The 26,264-nt window shown below is 50.9% G+C and overlaps 1 protein-coding gene across 1 annotated transcript in view; it reads left to right on the top strand.

Moving 5' to 3' along the window:
- Nucleotides 1-26,264, top strand: part of WDPCP (WD repeat containing planar cell polarity effector) — a 150,443-nt gene that overhangs the window by 3,703 nt on the left and 120,476 nt on the right. The window contains exons 3-6 of the mRNA XM_054383733.1: nt 889-939; nt 4,502-4,572; nt 4,808-4,867; nt 24,465-24,579. Of these exons, the coding sequence (XP_054239708.1) occupies nt 889-939; nt 4,502-4,572; nt 4,808-4,867; nt 24,465-24,579 (297 nt within the window). The remainder of the gene's footprint in view (nt 1-888; nt 940-4,501; nt 4,573-4,807; nt 4,868-24,464; nt 24,580-26,264) is intronic.

Genomic DNA, 26,264 nt, shown 5'->3' with positions numbered 1-26,264 from the left:
TTATCTTGTGGTTTATCTGGCAGTTTACCTGGGCATCTATCTGTGGGTACCTGGGGGTTTATCTGAAGGTATTCCTGGGGGTCTATCTGAGGGTCTATCTGGGGGTTTCCTGGGGGTCTATCTAGGGGCTACGTGAGGGTCTATCCAGTGGTTACCTGGGGGTCTATCTGGAAGTTACCTGGGGTTCTATCTGAGGGGTTGTCCGGGTGTCTATCTGGGGGTTACCTTGGGGTCTATCTGGGCTCTGTCTGGGGGTTCCCTGGGGGTTTCCCAGGGGCCTATCTGGGGGTTCCCTGGGGCTTTCGCGGGGGTCTGTCTGGAGGTTCCCTGGGCGTGTGCCGCAGCCCCAGCAGAGGGCATCGTGAGCGCGCTGAGCGCAGCCCCCGGCCGGCCGCATCCCTGCGCCGTGTCCGAGATGGCCGCAGCGGAGCCAGCCATCGATCTTCTCTGTCCGATCAATCCTGCTGATCCTGGAAGCTGCAGCCTGGCGCAGCAGGGCTGTTGGGCCGCAGCTTCTTCCTCTGCCCGGCGCGGCCGGAGCGGAGACCGCCGCGGCCCGGTCGCCCTGCTGCCGGCGGCTGCGGCGCACAGCATCCCCGAATCTCAGCGTGGACCTCTGAAGATCATCTTGTTCAGTCCCCCTGGCAGAGCTCGCTTCACTGTCTGCTGGGATGGGAGACTGGGCAGCGGCAGTGCAGCCGCTGGGCTGTGTAAGCCTTTCCTCCACTGCACATCTCTGCCTCAGAAGCTGACACTATCGGAGCTGTGGGAACTGCTTGTAAAGTTCTGTGTTTGATCAAGCTGTGTGAATCTGCTCTCTAAGATTACAATTTGCTGACAGCAGACCCTAGGATTGTCACTCATCCTTTCCTCCTTCCTTTCCCTTAGCATCACAGATGAAGCATGGGTGCTTGGAAGAGAAGCAAAAGCCAGCAGAATGTAAGGATGCTTTCTGAGTTTCTTCTGGCAGTAAAACCAAATTATTAATTTGGGTTGGGGATGCCCCAGGAAAAGCGTTCAAATAAGCCCAGACTGCTTCTGATGTAACTTTCTGCACCAACCACCTAAGAGAGATGGTCACAGCCCTCCACAGCACACAACAGTTGATCAGTTGGAGTTATTCCTTCCTGATATATGTGCAGTCTGGTTTGGTTTTGTGGCACTAAGCAAGGTAGTGTGTATTGCTTCTCAAACCCACTGGCAAGAGGAACCACAGAAATGATCACAATCCCAACTTTTCCTTAGGAAATGAACTCAGCAGATGACCAATAAACATTTTCCCAATCAGCTCTCAAAATGAAATATCACCTGCCTCAAAACTGAAAATTATTACTAAAATACTTTCAGCCAAATTAAAGTTCCAGGTAACAATCAGCTGCCTTCAGAGAACACCTGTAGCTATTGCTGCATTACCTGGTTAAAAGCAATTTCAGTTTCTGCTGGCATACAGTTACAGATTTTGATATGAGTACAACTTTTCTTTAGCTCAGATTTTACAACTCCTTCACAGTTATTGTTGCTCAGAGCGTTCCAAACAATCCAGAAAAATCTGATTTAATTTTCAGATGACTTCACAAAGTAATGGGTGCTGCAAGAATTGCCTCAACATGTGATCTTATCATACTGAGGGCTCAGGAGGGGTTATCACAGAATCATCAAGGTTGGAAGAGACCTCTAAGATCATCACCAAGTCCAACCTTATACTCAGCACCTCCGTGAGCACCAAACGATTTCAATTCTTTGTCCTTCCCAGCAGTGAGGTCACACCAGTTCTTAAGACTACCAGATACTTTTGGAGACCTTGTGCATAGTTTAATTTGTAGCATTGATTTAGTTAAAAAGAAATTTAAAGGATAAAATGGTGCTTTTAACCCCTTACTAAAGAGTTGATGGTTAGTGACCTTCCTCCTAACCATCTTCAATCTCAACAGCACTTAATGGTGGTCACTGGCTGCATGCTGAGCTCCATTATGCAGAAGCCCCAACTGTTGTCTTCTATATTTACTTGGCTCTTCTGAGACCCCACCTCCAATACTGGTCCAGGTCTGGTGTCTCCAGCAGAAGAAGGACACAGAGCTGCTGGAGTGAGGGCAGAGGAGGCCACAGAGATGACCCAAGGGCTGGAGCAGCTCTGCTGTGAGGCCAGGCTGAGGGAGCTGGGGGTGTTCAGCCTGCAGAGGAGAAGGCTCCAGGGGGACCTCAGAGCTGTCTTGCAATAGCTGAAGGGATCCTGCAGGAAGGCTGCAGAGGGACTTTCCATGAGGGTGTCTACAGACAGGCCAAGGGGGAATAGTTTGAAGCTAAGGCAGAGCAGGGTTAGACTGGAGCTGAGGGAGAAGTTCTTCAGTAGGAGGGTGGTGAGACTCTGGAATAGGCTGCCCAGGGAGGCTGTGGCTGCCTCCTCCCTGGAGGTGTTGAAGGCCAGGTTGGATGAGGCCTTGAGCAACCTAGGTGAGAGGTGTCCCTGCCTGTGGCAGGGGGTTGGAGTAGATGAGCTCTGAGGTCCCTTCCAACCTGAGCCATTCTGTGATTCTGTGTGGATGAGAGGCAAAAAGAACAGGAGCTTGTTGCTGTAAGTGGAGGGGTGGCCCAGCACAGAGCAGTGCCTGGCACAGCTGCTGGTTTGCCTGTGCAGTTTGGGATCTGTACAGAGGCACTTTCCCATTTTGCAGTTGTGGATGAATATTGCAATGTTTATGAAGGCACACACTGAAAATGTGATCTTGCATGCCTAATTAATATTATCAGAGCAGTTCCACCAACACTGGCTTCAGGCCAGTGCAATACAAAGAGCAGTTGTAGGTTGGTGTGCTCCTCTGTTGATGTATGGAGTCCTGCAGTTTCTCACTCTGTGGCACTTCCATTGTGAGCTCCTGTTGTGCAGGGAGGTTTAAACCCAGCTGTTGAGTTGCTTAGGCTGCAAGCTGGCATGCAAACTGACAGCTTGGAGGGCAAAACTTTTCATCAGGTTTCCTGTACAGAGGCTGGATTTGCAAAAGACAATGTGTTCCAGTTTCTCCTGGTTTTAATTGTCTACTTGGGAACAGGAAACTTTTCAGTGATGACATCTCACTAGTTCTTAGAGCCCGATTCTCAGCCATAACAAGGCAGTTATTAGCAGCTCCAGAGGAAGCTTTGCTTCCTGTGATCAGGAGTTCTGTGCTAGGGCAGAACCTTCACAGGAGTTTTCTGAAGATGAATCAATTTGCTGAGGGACTGCAGCATCCATGCAGGTTCTTGTTTGCTTGAATTCACAGCTTCTTCAGAGCCTTCTTTTCAAGAAGAAATCCTCTTGCTAACTCTGCTCCATGCTGTAAGTTGAGGTGGTCAGTGCCAGCCTGCTGTTCACACCTCTGTGGCTCCAGATACTATTGCAGGCACCTTAGTGCCTGTGTTTTGAAAGGAGGCAATGGGATGCTAGTAGCAATGAACAGGATCTGGGATTGGAGAGCTTGGATCTGAGTTAACATGGAATCAGAGAATCACAGAAAGCATCCTTTTAGAAGAACCCTCCAAGCCTATCCCAGTGCAAGCCTTCAGCCAGCACTGCAGGGTCACCACCAAACCATGTCCCTAAGCACAGCTCCACAGGCTGCTGGAACACCCCCAGGGATGGGGACTGCAGCACTGCCCTGGGCAGACCATTCCAAGCTCTGAGATCCCTTCCAGTGCAGAAATATTTCCTGAGCTCCAGCCTGAGCCTCCCCTGGCACACCTTGGAACCATTTCCTCCCCATAAATTTATACTATTTATATATTTTTTATTATTTGCATAGAATCTGCTTATATATTATATAAATTTTATATCATTTAATGTTTTATCTTTTTTACATTTATATTTATAGTATACATTTATATAAGTGTATACATTATAATAGATGTAAAATTATAGAATTTCATCATTCTTATTTTTCTAATACATGCACACATTATCTATATATCTATATCTATATCTATATATCTATATATATCTATTTATATCATCTATCTATATCTATCTATCCATCTACCTATCTACCTATCTATATATAAAGAGAGAGAGAGAGAACAGGTCTTAGGAGGAGCAGCTGAGGGACCTGGGGTGGTTTAGTCTGGAGAAGAGGAGGCTGAAGGAAGACCTCATTGCTCTCTACATCTCCCTGAGAGGAGGCTGGAGCCAGGTGGGGGTTGGGCTCTGCTCCCTATTCACAGGTGATAGAAGGAGAGGAAATGGCCTGAAATTGTGGCCAGGGGAGGATCAGGTTGGAAATTAGGAAAAAATTCTTTGCAGCAAGAGTGTCAGGCATTGGAAGAGGCTGCCCAGGGAGGTGGTGGAGTCCCCATCCCTGGAGGTGTTCAAGAAACCTGTGGCCATGGCACTTGTGGCCATGGTTTAGAGACCATGGTGGTGTTGGGTTGGAGGTTGGCTTGGATGATCTTGGGGGTCTTTTCCAAGTGAAACAGCTCTATGGTTGTGTAAACACATTTCTCTATCTTCTTTCTTCATGCTTCTCTTTGCCAGCTCGAGATTCCCCCTGGATCCTGAGAACCAGGCGCCCAGACAAGCTGCGAGATGCTCTCAGGGAGGCAGAGGTATGTTTCAGAAGGGGCTCCAGCACAGCAGCAGCTCAGGTGGGCTGCATATCCCTCTGAGCAGCTCTCCCCGTGCTGCTCCGCATGCTTCTGTCCAGCGGGACGCTCCCAGCGCCCGCGGCGACGTGCTTCCCCTCCCGGCCTGCCGCTCCGACCGCCAGCCAGCAGCGCCGCTGCACCCTGCCAGCCCTGCCAGCCCTGCCAGCCCTGCCCTCTGCTCTCTCTTGTCCTTTAGGACTTGATGCGGAACGGTCAATGTGTACTGAGCAAGTGGAAGAGCAAACACATCTGCCAGGTAAGCTTGGAGGAGCTCTTGGAATGTTCAGTCAGTAGAGCCCACAAGCCATGGGGTGATTGCTGCAGGAGTGTGACAGTGTTCAGTGTCACACAAAACCCTTGGCTGATTTTAACAGGTGGGCTTCTCTTACCTACACAGAGTCACAGATTGCATCCAGGGACCCTCAAAGGGGAGAATCCAACAGAGAGCCACGAGGATGATTAGGGGACTTGAGCATCTCCCCTGTGAAGAGAGACTGAGAGCCCTGGGGCTGTTTAGTCTGGAGAAGAAAAGACTGAGAGGGGATCTGATCAATGTCTATCAATAGCTGAGGGGTGGGTGTCAAATGGAAGGGGCCAGGTTCTTTTCATTGGTTCACAGTGATAAGACAAGGAAAAACAGGTTAAAATTTGAACATATAATGTTTCACCTCAACATGAGGAGAAACTTCTTTACAGTGAGGGTGACAGAGCACTAGAACAGGCTCCCCAGGGGGGTTGTGGAGTCTCCTTCTCTGGAGACTTTCAAAACCCACCTGGATGCATTCCTGTGCAGACTACCCTAAGTGATCCTGCTCTGGCAGGGGGTTGGACCTGATGATCTCTGGGGTCCCTTCCAACCTTTGATACACTGTGAGACTGTGAGAGGTCATCTTGTCCAAGCCCCCTGCACTCAGCAGCGACGCCTCCAACTAGAGCAGGCTGCACAGGGCCATGTTGAGTCTGATCTTCAATATCTCCAGGCATGGGACCTCAACCACAGCCCTGGGCTGTGTTTTTTTACGTTTCCAACCTGAAGCAGATGATACAAAACAAAAATATGGATGGTTTTAGCTAGTAGAAAAATTGCATTAAACAGCCCTGATTCTGTGAGATTGTTTTGTGGGGGGAAACTGAAAGTATCCTGTACCTCCAAATGGCAGGGAGCAGTTAATAGATAGAGACAGGTCTGGAGGCTGTGTTGGGTTACAGTTTATTGACATGTTTGTTGCAACCCTTTGTGCTTGTGTAATGTGGGAGGAAGGCTATAACTCTAAACCAGCTAGATCATTAATCAGGTTGTGGAACTGGAGGTAGTGTGACACATGGCAGGCATGTGGCTGTCTTCTCTGTCTTAAGTTCCACAAACAGCTCTCCATACCCTCACCAACACAGAGCAGGAGAGCAGGTGGGAGATCTGAACAGAGCATGAGCTGCTTCTGAAAAATACCTTGTGTGTGCTAGAAGCTTCTGCAGTCTTCAGTGCTGGTGAGGAATGTGCCTTGTGGTGGAGCTGCTTCAGCAGGGGGAGTGCCATCTGTACTGGTGCTGGTTTGTTTCACACTTAACTTTCATGCTTTTCCAGATTCAGAATTCATTCACTCAGGGAGTTGAAAATGTGTATCAGCAGGGTGAATAGTAAATATTGAAACAGTATGGAGCTGTCCTGAAGAACAGCAAAGTTTCTAAAGAGCTGACATGCCAAAGAGTACATAACTCTTCTGGATCAATAATAAAGATATTCCTGTTGAAGCTCCATTTGCCTATCAGCTCTTATCTCTGGGCAATGTGTAGCATTGGTGTAGAGATTACATGGTATATATCTGAGAATGTTAATCTTCTAGAGCTGATTTCAATATTAATTGTATGGTGATTCAGAGGAGTCCTTTTTTTTTTTTTCTCCTGTTGTTATTGTTCTGAGAAGGAAAGGGATTTGGGTAAGGAATACTGAGTCAATTAGCCATGAGTGTATTCATCTGCTTCCCAGTTTCCTGGCTCTTCATTTCACTTCCCCACCCATTCTCCCTCTCACTTTCCTGCCTCTCCCACCTGTCTGCATCCACACCCATCCCTCACCAGCACACTCTGAACAGTGAGCTTCTTGCCAGTGTTGGATCACCCTGCCTGCAGAACACAGCACCTGTAGCTGACATCACTTCTGTGTACAGCTCTATTTTTGACTTAGCATCCATCCTCTTAAGTAGTTCTGGGCTTGCATAAACAAAAAGGAGACATACAGGTTGTTTCTTGGACAAGATGGATGTTTTTAATTTCACTCTGCTAGGTCTGGCTCTATGTTGGATCACAGAATGCTAGGGGTTGGAAGGGACCTCTGGAGAGCATCCAGTCCAAGCCCCCTGCCAGAGCAGCACCATAGAATCCAGCACAGGGCACACAGGAACACATCCAGACAGGGCTGCAAAGGCTCCAGAGAAGGAGACTCCACAACCTCTCTGGGCAGCCTGCTCCAGGCCTCTGGGACCCTCCCAGTGAAGAAGTTCTTGCTCATGTTGCACTACTCCTGTGCTGGAGTTTCCATCCATTGCCCTTGTCCCATCACAGGGCACAGTGAGCAGAGGCTGTCCCTGTCCCTTCCTCCCTGACCCCCAGCCCTCAGCTATTGATAGACATTGATCAGATCCATCTCAGCCTTCTCCTCTCCACACTAAACAGCCCCAGGGCTCTTAGCCTCTCCTCCCCAGGCAGTGCTCCAGGCCCTTCAGCATCCTTGCAGCCCTCCCTTGCACTCTCTCCAGCAGATCCCTGTCCCTCCTGAACTGGGGAGCCCAGAGCTGGATGCAATATTCCAGGTGGGGCCTCAGCAGGGCAGAGTAGAGGGTGAGGAGAACCTCCCTGGCTCTGCTGGCCACACTCCTCTGAATGCAGCCCAGGCTCCCCTTGGCCTTCTTGGCCCCCAGGGCACATTGCTGTGCCATGCAGAACTTGCTGCCCACCAGCACTCCCAGCTCCTTCTCCTTGGGGCTGCTCTCCAGCAGATCCCCTCCTAGCCTGTACTGAGTCACAGAAAGGGATAGCTTGGCAAATGTAGGGGGTTTCAGGTGGCTTGGATAGCCAGGCTGCCTGTGGTAGCATTGCTTCTAACATAGCCACACTTGGAGGAAAAGAATCACTGCTGTTTCTCTATCCTTAAATTCACCTTTTGGTTTCTCAATCACAAAACAAAATGTTTTGGGTTTTCTTTTTGTATCATAATTGCTGATAATTGAAGTCTCCAACAGGCTCCAGACTGTTCTGCCAAAACAATTGTGTGACTCCACTTTCTGTCTTCCTGAAAATAGAAGCTCTCCAACAAAAGAAAACCAAACTGAGGGAAATGACTCATTGGAGAGTCTAGAACAGAAAAGCTGTCTTCTATCTATTTTTATGTCAGGCTGTTTGGTTTTCTGGCTGCTCACCTCTCTTTGAGCATTTTACAGGAATGTCATTTGATGGAAAGGTTCTGAAGCTCCTGGGAAAGCTGTTGGACATTTGGGGTTTAGTTCTAAGGACAGAACAATTCACTCTGTCAGCAGAAAGTGCTCATCACATCATGGTGCCATCTGTGTCACAGCTCTACTGCAGTCACAGAATCACAGAGTTGTCAGGGCTGGAAGGGACCTCAAGGCTCAGCCAGTTCCAACCCCCTTGCCATGGGCAGGGACACCTCACACTCCAGCAGGTTGCTCACAGCCACATCCAGCCTGGCTGCAAAAACCTCCAGGGATGAGGCTTCCACCACCTCCCTGGGCAACCTCTGCCAGGCTCTCACCACCCTCATGGGGAACAACTTCTTCCTAACATCCAATCTGAATCTCCCCAGTTCTAGTTTTGCTCCGTTCCCCCCAGTCCTATCACTCCCTCACACCCTCAAAAGTCCTTCCCCAGCTTTCTTGGAGTCCCCTTCAGATCCTGGAAGGCCACAAGAAGGTCTCCTGGGAGCCTTCTCCTCTCCAGCCTGCACAACCCCAACTCTCTCAGTCTGCCCTTCTCTGAACACCTTCCAGCCCCTCCAGATCCTTCCAGGAACTGAGGTTCCAGAACTGGACACAGAGCTCCAGATGGGGTCTCAGCAGAGTGGAGCAGAGGGGGAGAATCCTCTCCCTGCTGGCCACACTCCTCTTGCTGCAGCCCAAGATTCACACACTGCTTTGGGCAGCTGCATGAGAGGCTGCTGGTGGAAAGGGTCTATGTTTGCATTAACTTTAGGTGTCCGTGCCAAGCAAACAGCAGGGAGAGTGTGTGCTGAACTACCCTGACTGCCCTCAGTTTCAGTAGTTTGGACTCAAACTGAGCCTGTGATTGATTTACAGTGTTTTTTTTACTAGCTTTTTGGGGTTTAGTAGCAGTACAGAATGAAATAAATCACTCTCTAGAAATGAAAATACTGAACTCAGCAACCACTACACTGCTCCAGAAACCTTCTGTGTGTCTGAACCTGCCACGCCTGTAGCTGAGCCAGGAGGCATTCCCTCTGTGTTGTCCAAACACCTTTAGCAAGGCAGAACAAATGGAAAACCATCTGCAAGGTGACATGAGGAGAACAAGACTGGCATTTGAAATAGTGCTCTGATTCCCCTCTGGTTTTCCACAATCACAGAAGCATTCAGGTTGGAAGAGTCCCTCAGGATCACCAAGTCCAACCACTGGATCCTGCTCGAAAAGGGTCATCCCTAAACCATAGCCCCAAGCACCACATCCAAACCACCTTGAAACACCTCCAGGCTTGGGGACTCCACCACCTCCCTGTGCAGCTCATCCCAGTGCCTGACCAGTCTTGCTGAGAACAATTCTTCCTCCTGTGCAGTCTGCCCCTGACCTGCTGCAGCTTGAGGCTGTTCCCTCTTGTTCTGTCACTAATCAGCTGGGAGAAGAGACCAGCACCAACCTCTCCACAACCTCCTTTCAGGCAGCTGGAGGGAGCCAGGAGGTCTCCCCTCAGCCTCCTCTCTTTCACACTACCCATCCCCAGCTCCTTCAGTCTCTCTCCATCAGATTTCTTCTCCAGGCCCTTCCCAGCTTCCTTGCCCTCCTCTGCCCTGGCTCCAGCACCTCCACATCTCTCTTGAGGAGCCCAAAACTGGACACAACACTGGAGCTGTGGCCTCCCCAGAGCTGAGTCCAAGAGGACAATTCCCTCGCTGCTCCTGCTGGACACAGCATTGCTGATGCCAGCCAGGATGCCTTTGGCTCCCTTGGCCACCTGGGCACACTGCTGGCTCCTCTTCAGCTGCTTGGCCATCAGCACCCCCAGGTCCCTTTCTGCCAGCAGCTTTCCAGCCACACTGCCCCAAGCCTGCAGCATTGCTTGGGGTTGTTGTGGCCCAAGGTCAGGTCCTGGCACTTGGCTTTGTTGCAGCTCCTCCTGGTAACCTTGGCCATGGCTCCAATCTCTCCAAGTCCCTCTGCAGAGCCTCCCTGCCCTGCTGCAGATCAACACTGCCACCTCCCGTGGTGCCATCTGCAGGTTGATCAGAAACAAAGGCAGGACTGCTGCTGGTGTGCCCCTGCAACTTGACCACCACTATCCCTGATTCCTCACTGCTTCCTCCAGCTTCTAATTAGCCTGCAGGCAGAAACTGGAGGCTATGGATTTCAGACGTGCAGCTGCTGACAGTAAAGGTACTGTCAGGTTAGTTGTGTGCAAGCAGCCAATTCAGCCTCATGCCTGTGCCCCAAGAAGCAATCCAATTCATGGGCTTGCAAATCTCCTGGCCCTTGCAGGAGTGGATTTCACAGAATTGGCTCCTCCACTTTTCCTACAACTGCTCTAATGCTGGCCCGGCTTTCTGCCTTTCTTAATCTTTCATTTTATGTGCATCCAAATGTCTCCTATTCCTTTTTCTTATACAACCAGTGCAGTGGAAGTGTCCTGTTGACTTCCTTGTCTGTTGCCAAGAGAATCCATTGCCCTTTATTTTGGCAGTGCTAAGCACATGTTCTAGTGATGCTTAGAGCTCCTGGGATGGGTGGTGCCAGCCCAGGGGTGGTGCCAGCCCGTGCAAACCTACCCCAGACTGCAGGGGGGCTTTTGTCACGGAGCTGGTGCTCCTATTTAAAAGAGCTTAGCTGAGCCCTAAAAGACTGAGGTCTGTTCTTCAGCTGTTTGAACTTGTTCCACTTCTGTATGCACTCCACTTCTGTATGGTACCTCTGAACCCCAACGTGGATGACCTGGGATGAGCTGGAATGCTGGAATCACAGAATCATGAGGGTTAGAAAAGCCCTTTAAGCCCAACCATTCTCTAGTTCTACCAGGGCTGGGGTTAAACCATGGCCCTCAGCACCTGAGTTGCTGAAATAATCCTCTAATCTTTAGTTGGTTCATAGATTCATAGGTTCATGGAATAGTTTAGGGTTGAAAGGACCTTAAAAATCATCCAGTTCCAAACTCCCTGCCATGAGGAGGGAGGCCTTCTTCTAGACCAGGCTGCTCAAGTCCTCATCCAACCTGGCCTTGAAAATAAATAGACCATAAAAGAAGGATGACAAAAACAAAGAAAGACAAGAAGTCTTTGCAAGGAGATGCCACTGCACTGTTTATAATTAAATGAACTACTTACTCCTTGGCTTTCCCTGCTGGGGGATAATAACCTAAGGAATTAATTTTGTCAATATTCAGCTCAGCTCTGTCCGTTTCCCTTCCTTGTGGTCTCCTTCTCTAATTCTTTGGAATGCTTTTCATGCTTGCCACAAACTCCTGCAGTCATTCCTATGAGACAATGCCATTGGTTCAGGTTTGGTTTTATGATGTGAGGTAGCAAAAATTACTGAGACAGAGCTGAAAGGTCTGATTCCCAACTTGTTTCAGTTTTCCTTTTGCATTGGGATGTCGAATTCAGCAGTTGGCAGCACTGCATTATTCTATTGTCTGAAAGCCAAGCACTAGCTGTGAATCGTATCTGTTAGCTGCTAATTAAAAAGATTTGTCTGTTCCCTTTGCTTTGATTTCTCTTGGTTTGTGCTGCAGTCTGCGCTGTGTGAATGGCGTTTGTCTTCCCATCGCCGACACCGGATCCTGAACTAAGATTAGCAGCAGTTTGTGCTGAGCTGGCTTCTTAGATCAGCTCCAGTGCCCATCAGCAAGCTGATGTGGCAAGCTGCATGGTGCCACACGGCAGCAGATCTGCTGTGAGAATCAAGACGTGTGGCTAGGACACGTGAGGAGCTGGTACCCATCGCCGGATCCTTAGGGGAACGCTGCTCTGGTGCTGAATGCCTTGGATTGTGTTTGCTGGCAGCCGGGAAGCTGCTGTGTGGTTTGAGAGTGCTGGAGCTGGGAGGAGAAATGCATTGATTGTTGTGAAACAGGAACATGTAACAACAATAACTGCAGCTGTCAGAAGGCATGCACAAGGCAATTATGTCAGGGTGGCTAGGAAAGCAAGCTGGAATGAAGAGGTGGGGGAAAACCCTGGGAACCTGCTGGAACAAGAAGTGCTTTGCAACCCTCTGCTTTTGCATATCCCTTTGTTGGTTGGGCTCTGAGAGGGAAAACAGTTGGCAGCAGTACTTTTTACAGGCACATTGCCCTTCTCTTCCAATTTTAATCAGACAGAAGCAAATGCTAACTTTGCTCTGCAGGTATCTTTCGAGGGAGAAGGGCTGATAAGAAGCTAAGATACATGAATGAGGAGTCAAGGGCTAAGGCTTCCCAGGAGAGAGGAATCCACTTAAGGACATGCTTAAGTTCAACTCCAGTCCCTAAGTCTGGACTTAAGTCCTTTCCTTAATGCAAGTAACTGAAATAGTGGAGCACTTTGCCTTTGGAGAAGGACTGAATCTTCCCCTGACTATCCTCTGCCCCTTCCTAAGTCTTTCTTCCTCATTGGAGAGCCATTTTTGACACAAAGGAAATCAATTCTTTCTGTAACAGCCCTCACATTTAGCAGCTCAGTAACACAGAAATGAAGTAGCCTTTCTGCCCAGCAAGACAAATACCTAGTGCCCAAAAGGTTTAGTCAGTGTTCAAGTACAAAGGCAGTGCCTGCTCTTACAGTAGCTGTGCAGTAGTACCAACGCAGTGCCTGCTATTGCAGTAGCTGTGCAGTAGTACCAAGGCAGTGCCTGCTATTGCAGTAGCTGTGCAGTAGTACCAAGGCAGTGCCTGCTATTGCAGTAGCTGTGCAGTAGTACCAAGGCAGTGCCTGCTCTTGAAGTAGCTGTGCAGTAGTACCAAGGCAGTGCCTGCTCTTACAGTAGCTGTGCAGTAGTACCAAGGCAGTGCCTGCTATTGCAGTAGCTGTGCAGTAGTACCAGGGCAGTGCCTGCTCTTGAAGTAGCTGTGCAGTAGTACCAGGGCAGTGCCTGCTCTTGCAGTAGCTGTGCAGTAGTACCAAGGCAGTGCCTGCTCTTACAGTAGCTGTGCAGTAGTACCAAGGCAGTGCCTGCTATTGCAGTAGCTGTGCAGTAGTACCAGGGCAGTGCCTGCTCTTGAAGTAGCTGTGCAGTGGTACCAAAGCAGTGGTGCTTTGCATGAGCTGTGCAGTGCTACCAACGCAGTGGTGCTTTGCAGTAGCTGTGCAGTGGCACTAAGGCAGTGGTGCTTTGCAGTGGCTGTGCAGTGGTACCAAAGCAGTGGTGCTTTGCATGAGCTGTGCAGTGGTACCAAGGCAGTGGTGCTTTGCAGTAGCTGTGCAGTGGCACTAAGGCAGTGGTGCTTTGCAGTGGCTGTGCAGTGGTACCAAGGCAGTGGTGCTTTGCAGTAGCTGTGCAGTGGTACCAAAGCAGTGGTGCTTTGCAGTAGCTGTGCAGTAGTACCAAGGCAGTGCCTGCTCTTGCAGTAGCTGTGCAGTGGTACCAAGGCTGTGCCTGCTCTTGCAGTAGCTGTGTACTAGTACCAAGGCAATGCCTGCTCTTGCAGTAGCTGTGCAGTGGTACCAAGGCAGTGGTGCATTGCATTAGCTGTGCAGTTGTACCAATGCAGTGGTGCTTTGTAGTGGCTGTGCAGTTGTACCAAGGCAGTGGGGCTTTGCAGTGGCTGTACAGTGGTACCAAGGCAGTGGTGCTTTGCTGTAGATGGTCACTGGTACCAAAGCAGTTGTGCTTTCAGTGGCTGTGCAGTGGCATCAGGGCAGTGGTGGTTTGCGGTGGCTGTGCCGTAGTACCAAGGCAGTGGTGCTTTGCAGTGGCTGTGCAGTGGTACCAAGGCAGTGGTGCTTTGTAGTGGCTGTGCAGTGGTACCAAGGCAGTGGTGCTTTGCAGTGGCTGTGCAGTGGTACCAAGGCAGTGGTTCTTTGTAGTGGCTGTGCAGTAGTACCAAGGCAGTGGTGCTTTGCAGTGGCTGTGCAGTGGTACCAAGGCAGTGGTTCTTTGTAGTGGCTGTGCAGTAGTACCAAGGCAGTGGTGCTTTGCAGTGGCTGTGCAGTGGTACCAAGGCAGTGGTTCTTTGTAGTGGCTGTGCAGTGGTACCAAGGCAGTGGTGCTTTGCAGTGGCTGTGCAGTGGTACCAAGGCAGTGGTTCTTTGCAGTGGCTGTGCTGTGGTACCAAGGCAGTGGTGCTTTGCAGTAGCTGTGCAGTGGTACTAAGGCAGTGGTTCTTTGCAGTGGCTGTGCTGTGGTACCAAGGCAGTGGTTCTTTGTAGTGGCTGTGCAGTGGTACCAAGGCAGTGGTGCTTTGTAGTGGCTGTGCAGTAGTACCAAGGCAGTGGTGCTTTGCATTAACTGTGCAGTTGCACCAAGGCAGTGGTGATTTGAAGTAGCTGTGCAGTAGTACCAAGGCAGTGCCTGCTCTTGCAGTGCCTGTGCAGTAGTACCAAGGCAGTGGAGCTTTGCATTAGCTATGCAGTTGTACCAAGGCAGTGCCTGCTTTGCAATAGCTGTGCAGAGGTACCAAGGCAGTGGTGCTTTACAGTGGCTGTGCAGTTGTACCAAGGCAGTGGTGATTTGCAGTAGCTGTGCAGTAGTACCAAGGCAGTGGTGCTTTGCATTAGCTATGCAGTGGTGCCAAGGCAGTGCTGCTTTGCAGTAGCTGTGCAGTGGTACCAAGGCAGTGGTGCTTTGCATTACCTATGCAGTGGTGCCAAGGCAGTGGTGCTTTGCAGTAGCTGTGCAGTGGTACCAAGGCAGTGCCTGCTCTTGCATTAGCTGTGCACTGGTACCAAGGCAGTGGTGCTTTGCAGTGCCTGTTCAGTTGTACCAAGGCAGTGCCCGTTCTTGCAGTGGCTGTGCAGTACCACCAAGGCAGTGCCTGCTCTTGCAGTAGCTGTGCAGTTGTAACAAGGCAGAGCCTGCTCTTGCATTAGCTGTGCAGTGGTACCAAGGCAGTGGTGCATTGCATTAGCTGTGCAGTGGTACCAAGGTAGTGGTGCTTTGCAGTGGCTGTGCAGTGGTACCAGGTCAGTGGGGCTTTCCAGTGGCTGTGCAGTGGTACCAAGGCAGTGGTGCTTTGCAGTAGCTGTGCAGTAGTATCAAGGCACTGCCTGCTCTTGCAGTAGCTGTGCAGTGGTACCAAGGCAGTGTCTGCTCTTGCAGTAGCTGTGCAGTGGTACCAAGGCAGTGGTGCTTTGCAGTAGCTGTGCAGTAGTATCAAGGCACTGCCTGCTCTTGCAGTAGCTGTGCAGTGGAACCAAGGTAGTGCCTGCTCTTGCAGTAGCTGTGCAGTAGTACCAAGGCAGTGGTTCTTTGCAGTACCTGTGCAGTAGTACCAAGGCAGTGCCTGTCCTTGCAGTAGCTGTGCAGTGGTACCAAGGCAGTGGTGCTTTGCAGTAGCTATGCAGTGGCAGCACGGCAGTGGTGCTTTGCAGTAGCTGTGCAGCGGTACCAAGGCAGTGGAGTTTTGCAGTGGCTGTGCAGTGGTACCAAGGCAGTGGTGCTTTGCAGTGGCTGTGCACTGGTACCAAGGCAGTGGTGCTTTGCAGTGGCTCTGCAGTGGTACCAAGGCAGTGGTGCTTTGCATTAGCTTTGCAGTGGTACTAAGGCAGTGGTGCTTTGCAGTGGCTGTGCAGTGGTACCAAGGCAGTGCCTGTCCTTGCAGTAGCTGTGCAGTGGTACCAAGGCAGTGCCTGTCCTTGCAGTAGCTGTGCAGTCGTACCAAGGCAGTGCCTGTCCTTGCAGTGGCTGTGCAGTGGTACCAAGGCAGTGGAGTTTTGCAGTAGCTGTGCAGTGGTACCAAGGCAGTGCCTGCTCTTGCAGTGGCTGTGCAGTGGTGCTTTGCAGTGGCTGTGCAGTGGTACCAAGGCAGTGGTGCATTGCATTAGCTGTGCAGTGGTACCAAGGCAGTGGTGCTTTCAAGTGGCTGTGCAGTGGTACCAAGGCAGTGCCTGCTCTTGCAGTAGCTGTGCAGTGGTACCAAGGCAGTGGTGCTTTGCAGTGGCTGTGCAGTTGTACCAAGGCAGTGCCTGTCCTTGCAGTAGCTGTGCAGCGGTACCAAGGCAGTGGTGCTTTGCAGTGGCTGTGCAGTGGTACCAAGGCAGTGCCTGTCCTTGCAGGAGCTGTGCAGTGGTACCAAGGCAGTGGTGCTTTGCAGTAGCTGTGCAGTGGTACCAAGGCAGTGCCTGTCCTTGCAGGAGCTGTGCAGTGGTACCAAGGCAGTGGTGCTTTGCAGTAGCTTTGCAGTAGTACCAAGGCAGTGCCTGCTCTTGCAGTAGCTGTGCAGTGGTACCAAGGCTGTGCCTGCTCTTGCACTAGCTGTGCACTGGTACCAAGGCAGTGGTGATTTGCAGTGGCTGTGCAGTTGTACCAAGGCAGTGGTGCTTTGCAGTAGCTGTGCACTGGTACCAAGGCAGTGGTGCTTTGCAGTAGCTGTGCAGCGCTACCAAGGCAGTGGAGTTTTGCAGTGACTTTGCAGTGGTACCAAGGCAGTGGTGCTTTGCAGTGGCTGTGCAGTGGTACCAAGGCAGTGGTGCATTGCATTAGCTGTGCAGTGGTACCAAGGCAGTGGTGCTTTGCAGTGGCTGTGCAGTGGTACCAGGTCAGTGGGGCTTTCCAGTGGCTGTGCAGTGGTACCAAGGCAGTGGTGCTTTGCAGTAGCTGTGCAGTAGTATCAAGGCACTGCCTGCTCTTGCAGTAGCTGTGCAGTGGTACCAAGGCAGTGGTGCTTTGCAGTAGCTGTGCAGTAGTATCAATGCACTGCCTGCTCTTGCAGTAGCTGTGCAGTGGTACCAAGGTAGTGCCTGCTCTTGCAGTAGCTGTGCAGTAGTACCAAGGCAGTGCCTGTCCTTGCAGTAGCTGTGCAGTGGTACCAAGGCAGTGGTGCTTTGCAGAAGCTATGCAGTGGCAGCACGGCAGTGGAGTTTTGCAGTGGCTGTGCAGTGGTACCAAGGCAGTGGTGCTTTGCAGTGGCTCTGCAGTGGTACCAAGGCAGTGGTGCTTTGCATTAGCTGTGCAGTGGTACTAAGGCAGTGGTGCTTTGCAGTGGCTGTGCAGTGGTACCAAGGCAGTGGTGCTTTGCAGTAGCTGTGCAGTGGTACTAAGGCAGTGCCTGTCCTTGCAGGAGCTGTGCAGTGGTACCAAGGCAGTGGTGCTTTGCAGTAGCTGTGCAGCGGTACCAAGGCAGTGGAGTTTTGCTGTGACTGTGCAGTGGTACCAAGGCAGTGGTGCTTTGCAGTGGCTGTGCAGTGGTACCAAGGCTGTGCCTGCTCTTGCAGTAGCTTTGCAGTAGTACCAAGGCAGTGCCTGCTCTTGCAGTAGCTGTGCAGTGGTACCAAGGCTGTGCCTGCTCTTGCAGTAGCTGTGCAGTGGTACCAAGGCAGTGGTTCTTCGCACTAGCTGTGCACTGGTACCAAGGCAGTGGTGCTTTGCAGTGGCTCTGCAGTGGTACCAAGGCAGTGGTGCTTTGCAGTGGCTGTGCAGCGCTACCAAGGCAGTGGAGTTTTGCAGTGACTTTGCAGTGGTACCAAGGCAGTGGTGCTTTGCAGTGGCTGTGCAGTGGTACCAAGGCAGTGGTGCATTGCATTAGCTGTGCAGTGGTACCAAGGCAGTGGTGCTTTGCAGTGGCTGTGCAGCGCTACCAAGGCAGTGGAGTTTTGCAGTGACTTTGCAGTGGTACCAAGGCAGTGGTGCTTTGCAGTGGCTGTGCAGTGGTACCAAGGCAGTGGTGCATTGCATTAGCTGTGCAGTTGTACCAAGGCAGTGGTGCTTTGCAGTGGCTGTGCAGCGCTACCAAGGCAGTGGAGTTTTGCAGTGACTTTGCAGTGGTACCAAGGCAGTGGTGCTTTGCAGTGGCTGTGCAGTGGTACCAAGGCAGTGGTGCATTGCAGTAGCTGTGCAGTGGTACCAAGGCAGTGGTGCTTTGCAGTAGCTGTGCAGTAGTACTAAGGCAGTGGTGCTTTGCAGAAGCTATGGAGTGGCACCATGGCAGTGGTGCTTTGCAGTAGCTGTGCAGTGGCAGCAAGGCAGTAGTGCTTTGCAGTGGCTGTGCAGTAGTAGCAAGGCAGTGGTGCTTTGCGGTGGCTGTGCAGTAGTACCAAGGCAGTGGTGCTTTGCAGTAGCTGTGCAGTAGTACCAAGGGAGTGGTGCTTTGCAGTGTCTGTGCACTGGCACCAAGGCAGTGGTGCTTTGCAGTATCTGTGCAGTAGTACTAAGGCAGTGGCTTCTTTTGCAGTAGCTGTGCAGTAGTACCAAGGCAGTGGTGCTTTGCAGTAGCTGTGCAGTGCTGCAGAGGTGTCTCCCCTGCTTTCTGTTCTTCACCTCCCCAGTGCTTCCCTGAGAGCTGTGTGGTGTGTTTCAGCACTGTGAGTTGCTGTCCCTGCTTTGGTGTCTGTCAGCTGGGATGACTTTGGTGCCTCGTGTAAACAATGCCTCTTCTGTCTGCTTGTATTCCTTGGCAGTGAAGGGCAATCCCCTGGAGCAGTGCCTTCTGGAGTTGGATCACTGTGTAGCTGTGTTCAAGCCAAGTCTGCTGTCTCCCCCATTTGCCCTCTGCTCATTCATGCTTACACCAGGACTGCCCTCAGCCACCACATCTCAGCCGTGCAAGCATAAGCGTGGCAGCAGCTAGACTTCACTGGCACCTGACAGTCTTTGCTTGAGGAAGGACCTGAGGCAGAAAAGGTTCCATTCAAGCACGTCAATAATTTCTTTTTCACAGACTGTTTCTGGTGGTAGATAAGACAGGATCATAGAATAATGTAGGTTGGAAAAGATCTGGAAGGTCATGGAGACCAAGCATTAACCCAGCACTACCTCCTCACCACTAAACACTGTCACTCAGCACCACACCCCTCCAAGGATGGTGGCTCCAAAACTTCCCCTTTTGATTAAAATGTTTGTATTTCATGGTAAACTTTAAGTACTATTACAAAAAAATATCATTTGGTTTGGAAAAGCCATGTAAGGTCATCGAGGCCAAATGTCAGCCCAACACCAGCATGGCCTGTAAACCACATCCCCAAGAGCCATGTTTCTTGAACATCTCCAGGGATGGGGACTCCACCACCTCCCTGGTCAGCCTCTTCCAATCCCTGACCACTCTTGCAGCAAAGAAATTTTTCCTAATCTCCAACCTAAGCCTCCCCTGGCACAATTTCAGGCCATTTGCTCTCCTTCTATCTCCTTCTATCCTGGGCAGAAGAGCCCAACCCCCACCTCACTGCAGCCTCCTCTCAGGGAGCTGTAGAGAGCAATGAGGTGTCCCCTCAGCCTCCTCTTCTCCAGGCTAAACAACTTCATTCAATAATTCAGAACTGGAGCATTCATCTAACTTTTCTTGATCATTTCTTGCCTCAGAGTTCATCAACTCCTGGCTTTCAACCCTCACTTTTCTTTCAGATAGGTTCTGTGGGCAGTTGCAGCTAACCGGAGTCCACCCTTGGCTGGGCTTAACATCATATAGCTGGAAATAAATTGTGATTTTATCTCATCTAACTCCAACATGAAGATAAATTGAAGTGTTGAAAGGTTGTCCAAAAAAAGCTGCATGAGTGTAACTGTGTCTAACATTTTTACTAGGACAAAACCCTAAAGGACATCTGTGGTGCCAGGGAGTGTTGAAGCACTGGCTGTAGGAGTTCAGCAGACACAGCCATGGGCAGATGTTGGCAGGGTGGGCAGTGATCATTTGTTCTTACGAGCCCATTGCACATCACAGAATCATAGAATCACACAGAATCAGTCAGAGTTGGAAGGCACCACAAGGATCATCCAGTTCCAACCCCCCTGCCATGGGCAAGGACACCTCACACTACAGCAGGCTGGCCAGAGCCTCATCCAGCCTGGTCTTAAACACCTTCAGGGATTGGGCCTCAACCACCTCCCTGGACAACCCATTCCAGGCTCTCACCACTCTCATGGGGAAGAACTTCTTCCTCACATCCAGTCTGAATCTTCCCACTTCCAGCTTTATTCCATTCCCCCCAGACCTGTCATTACCTGATAGCCTAAAAGGTCCCTCCCCAGCTTTTTTGGAGCCCCCTTCAGATCCTGGAAGGCCACAAGAAGGTCACCTCAGAGCCTTCTTTTCTCCAGACTGAGACCTCTCATAGGAGAGGTGCTTCAGCCCTCTGCTCATCCTCATGGCTGCTTAAGAGGGATGGAAAGAACAGATGTGCTGACAAACCATCAGAAAGGGAGAGCAGCAAATCTCATCTCATAGACAAAGGGTTGATGTTTGGTAAAGAAAGCACCTTGCTGGGTATGTTTGCTGTTTTCCCCTCAAAACTGGCAGTTTGAGACAGCCTTCTCTTCTCCAGACTGCACAACCCCAACTCTTTCAGTCTGTCCTCATAGGAGAGGAGCTCCAGCCCTCTGCTCATCCTGGTGGCCCTTCTCTGGACACCTTCCAGCATGTCCATATCCCTCTTGTAACAGAGGCTCCAGAACTGGATGCAGTACTCCAGGTGGGGTCTCACCAGAGTGGGGCAGAGGGGGAGAATCACCTCCCTTGACCTGCTGGCCACACTTCTCCTGATGCATCCCAGGCTCTGGTTGGCTTTCTGGGCTGCAAGTGCTCACTGACAGCTCAGGTTGAGCTTCTTCTCCCCCAGCACCCCCAAAGCCTTTTCTTCAGGGCTGCTTTCCAGCCAGTCCCTGCCCAGCCTGGATTTGTGCTTGGGATTGCCCCGATCCAGATGCAGGACCTTACCCTTGGCCTTGTTGAACCTCATGAGGTTGGCTTGTGCCCACCTCTCAGCCTGTTAAGCCTGATCCTGGATGGATCCCTTCCCTCCAGCCTGTCTGCTGCACCACACAGCTTTGTGTCATCAGCAAACCTGCTGAGGGTGCACTCAATGCCTCTGTCCATGACACCAACAAAGATGTTGAACAAGCCTGGTCCCAGCACTGATCCCTGAGGGACTCCACTTGTCCCTGGCCTCCACTGGGACATGGAGCCATTGCCAGTCACTCTTTGGGTGCAGCCATCAAGCCAGTTCTGTAGCCATCTCGTGGTCTACCCTTCAAACCCATGTGTCACCAATTTGGAGACCAGGATGTGGTGTGGGACAGTGTCCAAGGCTTTGCTCAGGTCCAGGTCAATGACATCAGTTGCTTGCTCCTCATCTATTAATCTTGTGACCTGTTCATAGAAGGCCACCAGGGTTGTCAGGCATGTGTTCATCACAGATGTTCAGGCATGTGTTCATCACAGGTGTTTTGTGTTCCTACTTCAGATATCACCAGAACTTTTTTGCAAACAACTAGATGACTTTTGGAGGTCCCTTCCAATCCAGACCATTCTGGGTGACCTGGAAGTGAGAGAAGGATAGACTGGGACAGTGTTAGTTAAATACATGAGCCAGGGCAAGGAGGTGACTCATTTTGTACCATCACAGAATGGTTTGAGCTGGAAAAGTCCTTCAAGATCATCCAGTCCAACCCATTCTCTAACTCTGCTGGGGCTGAACCATGGCCCTCAGCACCACATTTCTGCCTCTCTGAAACACCTCCAGGGATGGGCACTCAACCACCACCCTGGGCAGCCTCTGCCAGGCTTTCAGAACCCTTTCAGTCAAGAAGTTTGTTATCATCTTCAATCTAAACCTCCTCTGCCACAATTTCAGGCCATTTCTTCTCCTGTCACTTGTTCCAAGGGAGAAGAGACCAACCTCCACCTGGCTCCAACCTCCTCTCAGGAGTCAGAAGGTCTCCCCTCAGCCTTCTTTTCTCCAGGCTAAACCACCCCCAGCTCCCTCAGCTGCTCCTCCCCAGCCCTCTTCTCCAGACCCTTCCCCACCTTCCTTGCCCTTCTCTGCACCCTCTCCAGCCCCTCAATGTCCTTCTTGCAGTCAGGCTCCCAAAGCTGCCCCCAGCACTCCAGCTGTGGCCTCCCCAGTGCTGAGTGCAGGAGGACAATCCCTGCCCTGCTCCTGCTGCCCACACCATTGCTGCTCCAGGCCAGGCTGCTGGTGGCCTCCTTGCCCACCTGGGCACCCCCTGGCTCCTCTCCAGCCAGCTGCCCACCAACACCCCCAGGCCTTGCTCTGCTGGGCACTTTCCAGCCCCTCTGCCCCAAGCCTGCAGCCTTCCTGGGGTTGTTGTGGCCCAAGAGCAGGACCCAGCCCTTGGCCTCGTTGGATCTCCTCCCATTGGCCTCATCCCATGGCTGCAGCCTGTGCAGGTCCCTCTGCAGAGCCTTCCTGCCCTCCAGCAGCTCAACACTGCCTCCCAGCTCAGTGCCATCTGCAAGCTGACTGAAGGTGCCTCAGACTCCTCATCCAGATCATGGATAGAGATATTAAGGAGAACTTGTCCTGGCGTTTGCTGCTATAGGTAGAACTAAAAGTTGGAGTCCTCTGTTTCTGGCTTCTGGTGAGCCCTCTGCACTTTTCTACAACAATCTCTCCACTGAGGATAAAAGATTGCTCAGCCACTTCAGGTGGCCTCTGCTAAGCACAGGAGGATTTTGTTATGCTGATTAGAGGCAGATGCAGCCATCTGCCAGCATGGGTTGTGTGGAAGGGCTGCCGTGGAGCAGGGGTGAGAGCTGACCTGAAGCTTCTTTAGCTTCTCCATTGAGGTCGGTGGTGTAGCAGCTGGCAGGCTGGGAGGTGGCACTGGCAGGTGAGTTAGAGCACACCTGTGCTGGCAGCAGTGCAGGAGGAGATGGCAGTCACTGCAGGCAGTGTTTCACTGGGTTGTTTCCACCCAGGTTTCTGTAGAAGACAGGCTTGGCAATGAGTTAAACAATTTCATGGTGAGAATTCTTTTGCTCTAAGCCCCTGACTTTATCTCTTCCTGTAGACCCAGCATCCCTGAAAAAAGCCCATGGTATCCTTCTGCTGCTGGAGTAAGCTGGCAAAGTGTGGTCAGCTCAGTTCAGAGCAGGGAGCTGGAGGGCTTTACTTTCTGACTTTGCTGTAAGCGTTGCATTCACAGAAGGACTGCTTTGAACAATTCCACTGTGCAAAAGAAATGCTTCCCATAGCTCCTTCCACTGAGCACTCTCACTCTCATCCAAGATAGGGCATCAGAAGGAGCTGATCAGAGAATCACAGAATGGGCTGGCTTGGAAGGGGCCTCCAAAGCTCATCCAGTCCAAACCCCCTGCACTCAGCAGGGACATCCTCCACTAGATCAGGTTGCCCACAGCCCTGTCCAGCCTCCCCTTGAATATATCCAGGCATGGGGCCCCAACCACCTCCCTGTGGGACCTCTTGCAGTGTTCCAGCAGCCTCCTGCTGCAGAACTTCTTCCTCACATCCAATCTCAATCTGCTCTGCTCTAGTTTGAAGCCATTGCCCCTGGTCCTGTCCCTGCAGGCCTTTGGGACAGTCCCTCTGCAGCCTTCTTGTAGTCCCTTCAGGTCCTGGCAAACTGCTCTAAGGTCTCCCCAGAACACCCCCAGCTCCAGGCTGAACACCCTCAGCTCCCTCATAAGTGCTGTGACTTAGTCTTCAAGGTTGTTTGCATAATTTACTAGAGATCAATTAGGCAGCAAGGTTCACTTAACTCTGCAATAAGCCTCTGAGTGTTCTGTGCAATGCTCTCAATTGCTAATCAGAGAGGTATCAGTGAGCTGATGCCAAGGAGCTGGTGGGTTTGTGAGGAGCCCCCTGCTGTCGTGGTAGGGCACTAGGGTTTAGGTTAAACAATATCTGGGTTGTCAGGAATGAGCAGGGCAGCAAAAATGAGCTGAGTTTAATCTGTGCTCATAATGCAAAACTGAGACCAAGCTCAACCTTGGGTGTTTTTTTGCAGGATCTGCACTTACTTTATCCAGGAAAAGATCAGGTGCATGTGGCCATCCCTTTGTTCATTCAGGCTGCTCTGGTGAGACCCCACCTGGAGCACTGCATCCAGTTCTGGGGCCTCCAATACAAGAAGGACCTGGAGCTGCAGCCTTCCAGTACCTGAAGGGGCTCCAGGGGAGCTGGAGAGGGACTCTTGACAAGGGCTGGGAGTGACAGGACAAGGGCCAATGGCTTTGAGCTGGGAGAGGGGAGATTGAGACTGGAGATGAGGAAGAAATTCTTCGGAGTGAGGGTGAGGAGACACTGGCACAGGTTGCCCAGGGAGGCTGTGGCTGCCTCCTGCCTGGAGGTGTTCAAGGCCAGGCTGGATGAGGCCTTGAGCAAGCTGGGCTGGTGGGAGGTGTCCCTGCCCATGGCAGGGGTTGGGACTGGATGATCTTGAAGGTGCCTTCCAACCTAAACCATTCTATCAATCTATGACACAATTTTGACCTCCTCCAGAATTTTTCCTCTCCTCCAGATAATCCAGCACATTTTCTGCACCATTTGGTGGCTCAGCATGCACCTTCCTCAAGTGCCCAGCAATTACAGTTCTTGTCTCCAAGTGATTCAGTGTTGTGTTACAGCTGTGCTTTCAGAGTCAGCCTGAGACATCTCCCCACCACCCAGGACTCTGTCTTTGTCCTTCTGAAAGTGAGATTGCTGTGTAATGGAAGCTGCTAATCTGTACCTTGGAACGTTTCACTTTATTAATGCTTCTTGATGTCTTGTTTTCTCACTCTTTGGATGCAGCTCCTCTTTCACTCAGGTGTCTTGGTGTCCCTAAGCCTTTCTGGGCCACAGCTGGAGAAAGTGATGATTGACAAGACCCTGGTGGGGAAGCTCATCTCCGACACCATCAGCGATGGTAATTACACCCAAGTGTAAATCAATTGCCTACATTAACAATGGAGTAGAGAAAACAGTGTGTCAACAGGTAGACTAATTATTGCCACTGGGGACTTGCAAGCACAACAAGTAATTGCATGTAATGCCATAGTTACAACCCTCAGGACTAAGAACACTTGAAGAGGGATATTTAACATCAAAGTTTTCAGGCTTGTCAAATGCTGAATGGGTTTCCAAAGTTCAGTTTCTCACACGTTTTAATCACTGGGAATGTGCCATGAGGACAGGGCTGAATGCTGGCCAGCTGATTAATGCCATGGGATAGCTGTCATTAAATACTTACCTCTTAGGAAAGGTTGGATAACCTTAGTTAGGGGCAGGTTTTGTTTCTCAGTTTCCAGAGTCTCAGAGTTGAGCTAGTGACTGCTGAAAATAAAGTTTCAACTTAATGCAGGAGAAGGCTTAGGAGAATATTCCTGTTTTCAGCAGCTGTAGGACACAACTGGAGCTTTCCCAATGTGTCTCCCTCACAGAGCTCCACTCAGGCCTCAGCCAGCTCTCCTGGCACCTGTATCAGCAAGGGCATGGCATTTCCTTTCCAGCCATCCTCTTCCAGATTCTTAAAAAGCAGCCCCAAAGGATATCCTTTCACTAAGAATCCCTGCTGGATTTAGCTTTGGTCCTCAAGGATTTATTTTTCTCCATATCCAGGCATCTACTGAATATTGGCCTGATTGATTACTGCAGAGAGCTGCAGTGCTGTGAATCCTTCCTTACCAATGTATTGTAGCTTGGGAAGATAACAAGAATGAAGACTCTGTAGTAGCCAAGACTGTAACCCTAACCTCATTTTAAATCCACAGGGTGCAATGTCTGCACTCCTGCTTTCACTCCACTACCTTACCAGATTACCAATTCCATCTCAGCCATTTTATGCCATGATTTCCAGAGAGAGGATTTCATGCTCTCAGCTGGCAAAAAGCAGGGAAGCTAAGGTCTACCCAGATGGAAGTTGTTTGTAGAACCTATTTGGAATGCTCTTTCTGAAACAATAAATAATAAGTATGTAATTAAATTATACCTCTCTTGCCTTACATTGGCTTCACATAGCATAGAAATACAAATAATGCTTTACAAAACACTGGATGACTGGAAAAGCTTAGAAGGAAGGGAATAATAAAGCAACAAGTAGGTTTTCCTATGGCTCTGGCATACTGCTCTAGAAGTGGAACATGATGGCTCAGCCTGACGGTGAAGAGTTAATTCAGCCTGCCTCTTGTTAGTGCTGGACACTGCAGGTGGGAGACAGTCATAGAACCACAGAGTGGCTCAGGCTGGAAGGGACCTCAGAGCTCATCTACTCCAACCCCTGCCATGCCCAGGGACACCTCTCAGCTAGACTCAGCTGCTCAAGGCCTCATCCAACCTGGCCTTCAACACGCCCAGGGAGGGAACACAGCCACAGCCTCCCTGGGCAGCCTGTGCCAGAGTCTCAACATCCTCACAATGAAGAACTTCTCCCTCAGCTCCACTCTAACCCTGCTCTACCTCAGCTTCAAACCATTCCCCCTTGGCCTGTCTCCAGACACCCTCAGCAAAAGTCTCTCTGCAGCCTTCCTGCAGGATCCCTTCAGCTATTGCAAGGCAGCTCTAAGGTCCCCCTGGAGCCCTCTCCGCTCCAGGCTGAACACCCCCAGCTCCCTC

Source organism: Indicator indicator, chromosome 9, assembly GCF_027791375.1.
Source record: "Indicator indicator isolate 239-I01 chromosome 9, UM_Iind_1.1, whole genome shotgun sequence".
Classification (NCBI taxonomy): domain Eukaryota; kingdom Metazoa; phylum Chordata; class Aves; order Piciformes; family Indicatoridae; genus Indicator; species Indicator indicator.
This window is presented reverse-complemented; position numbering and strand designations above follow the sequence as displayed.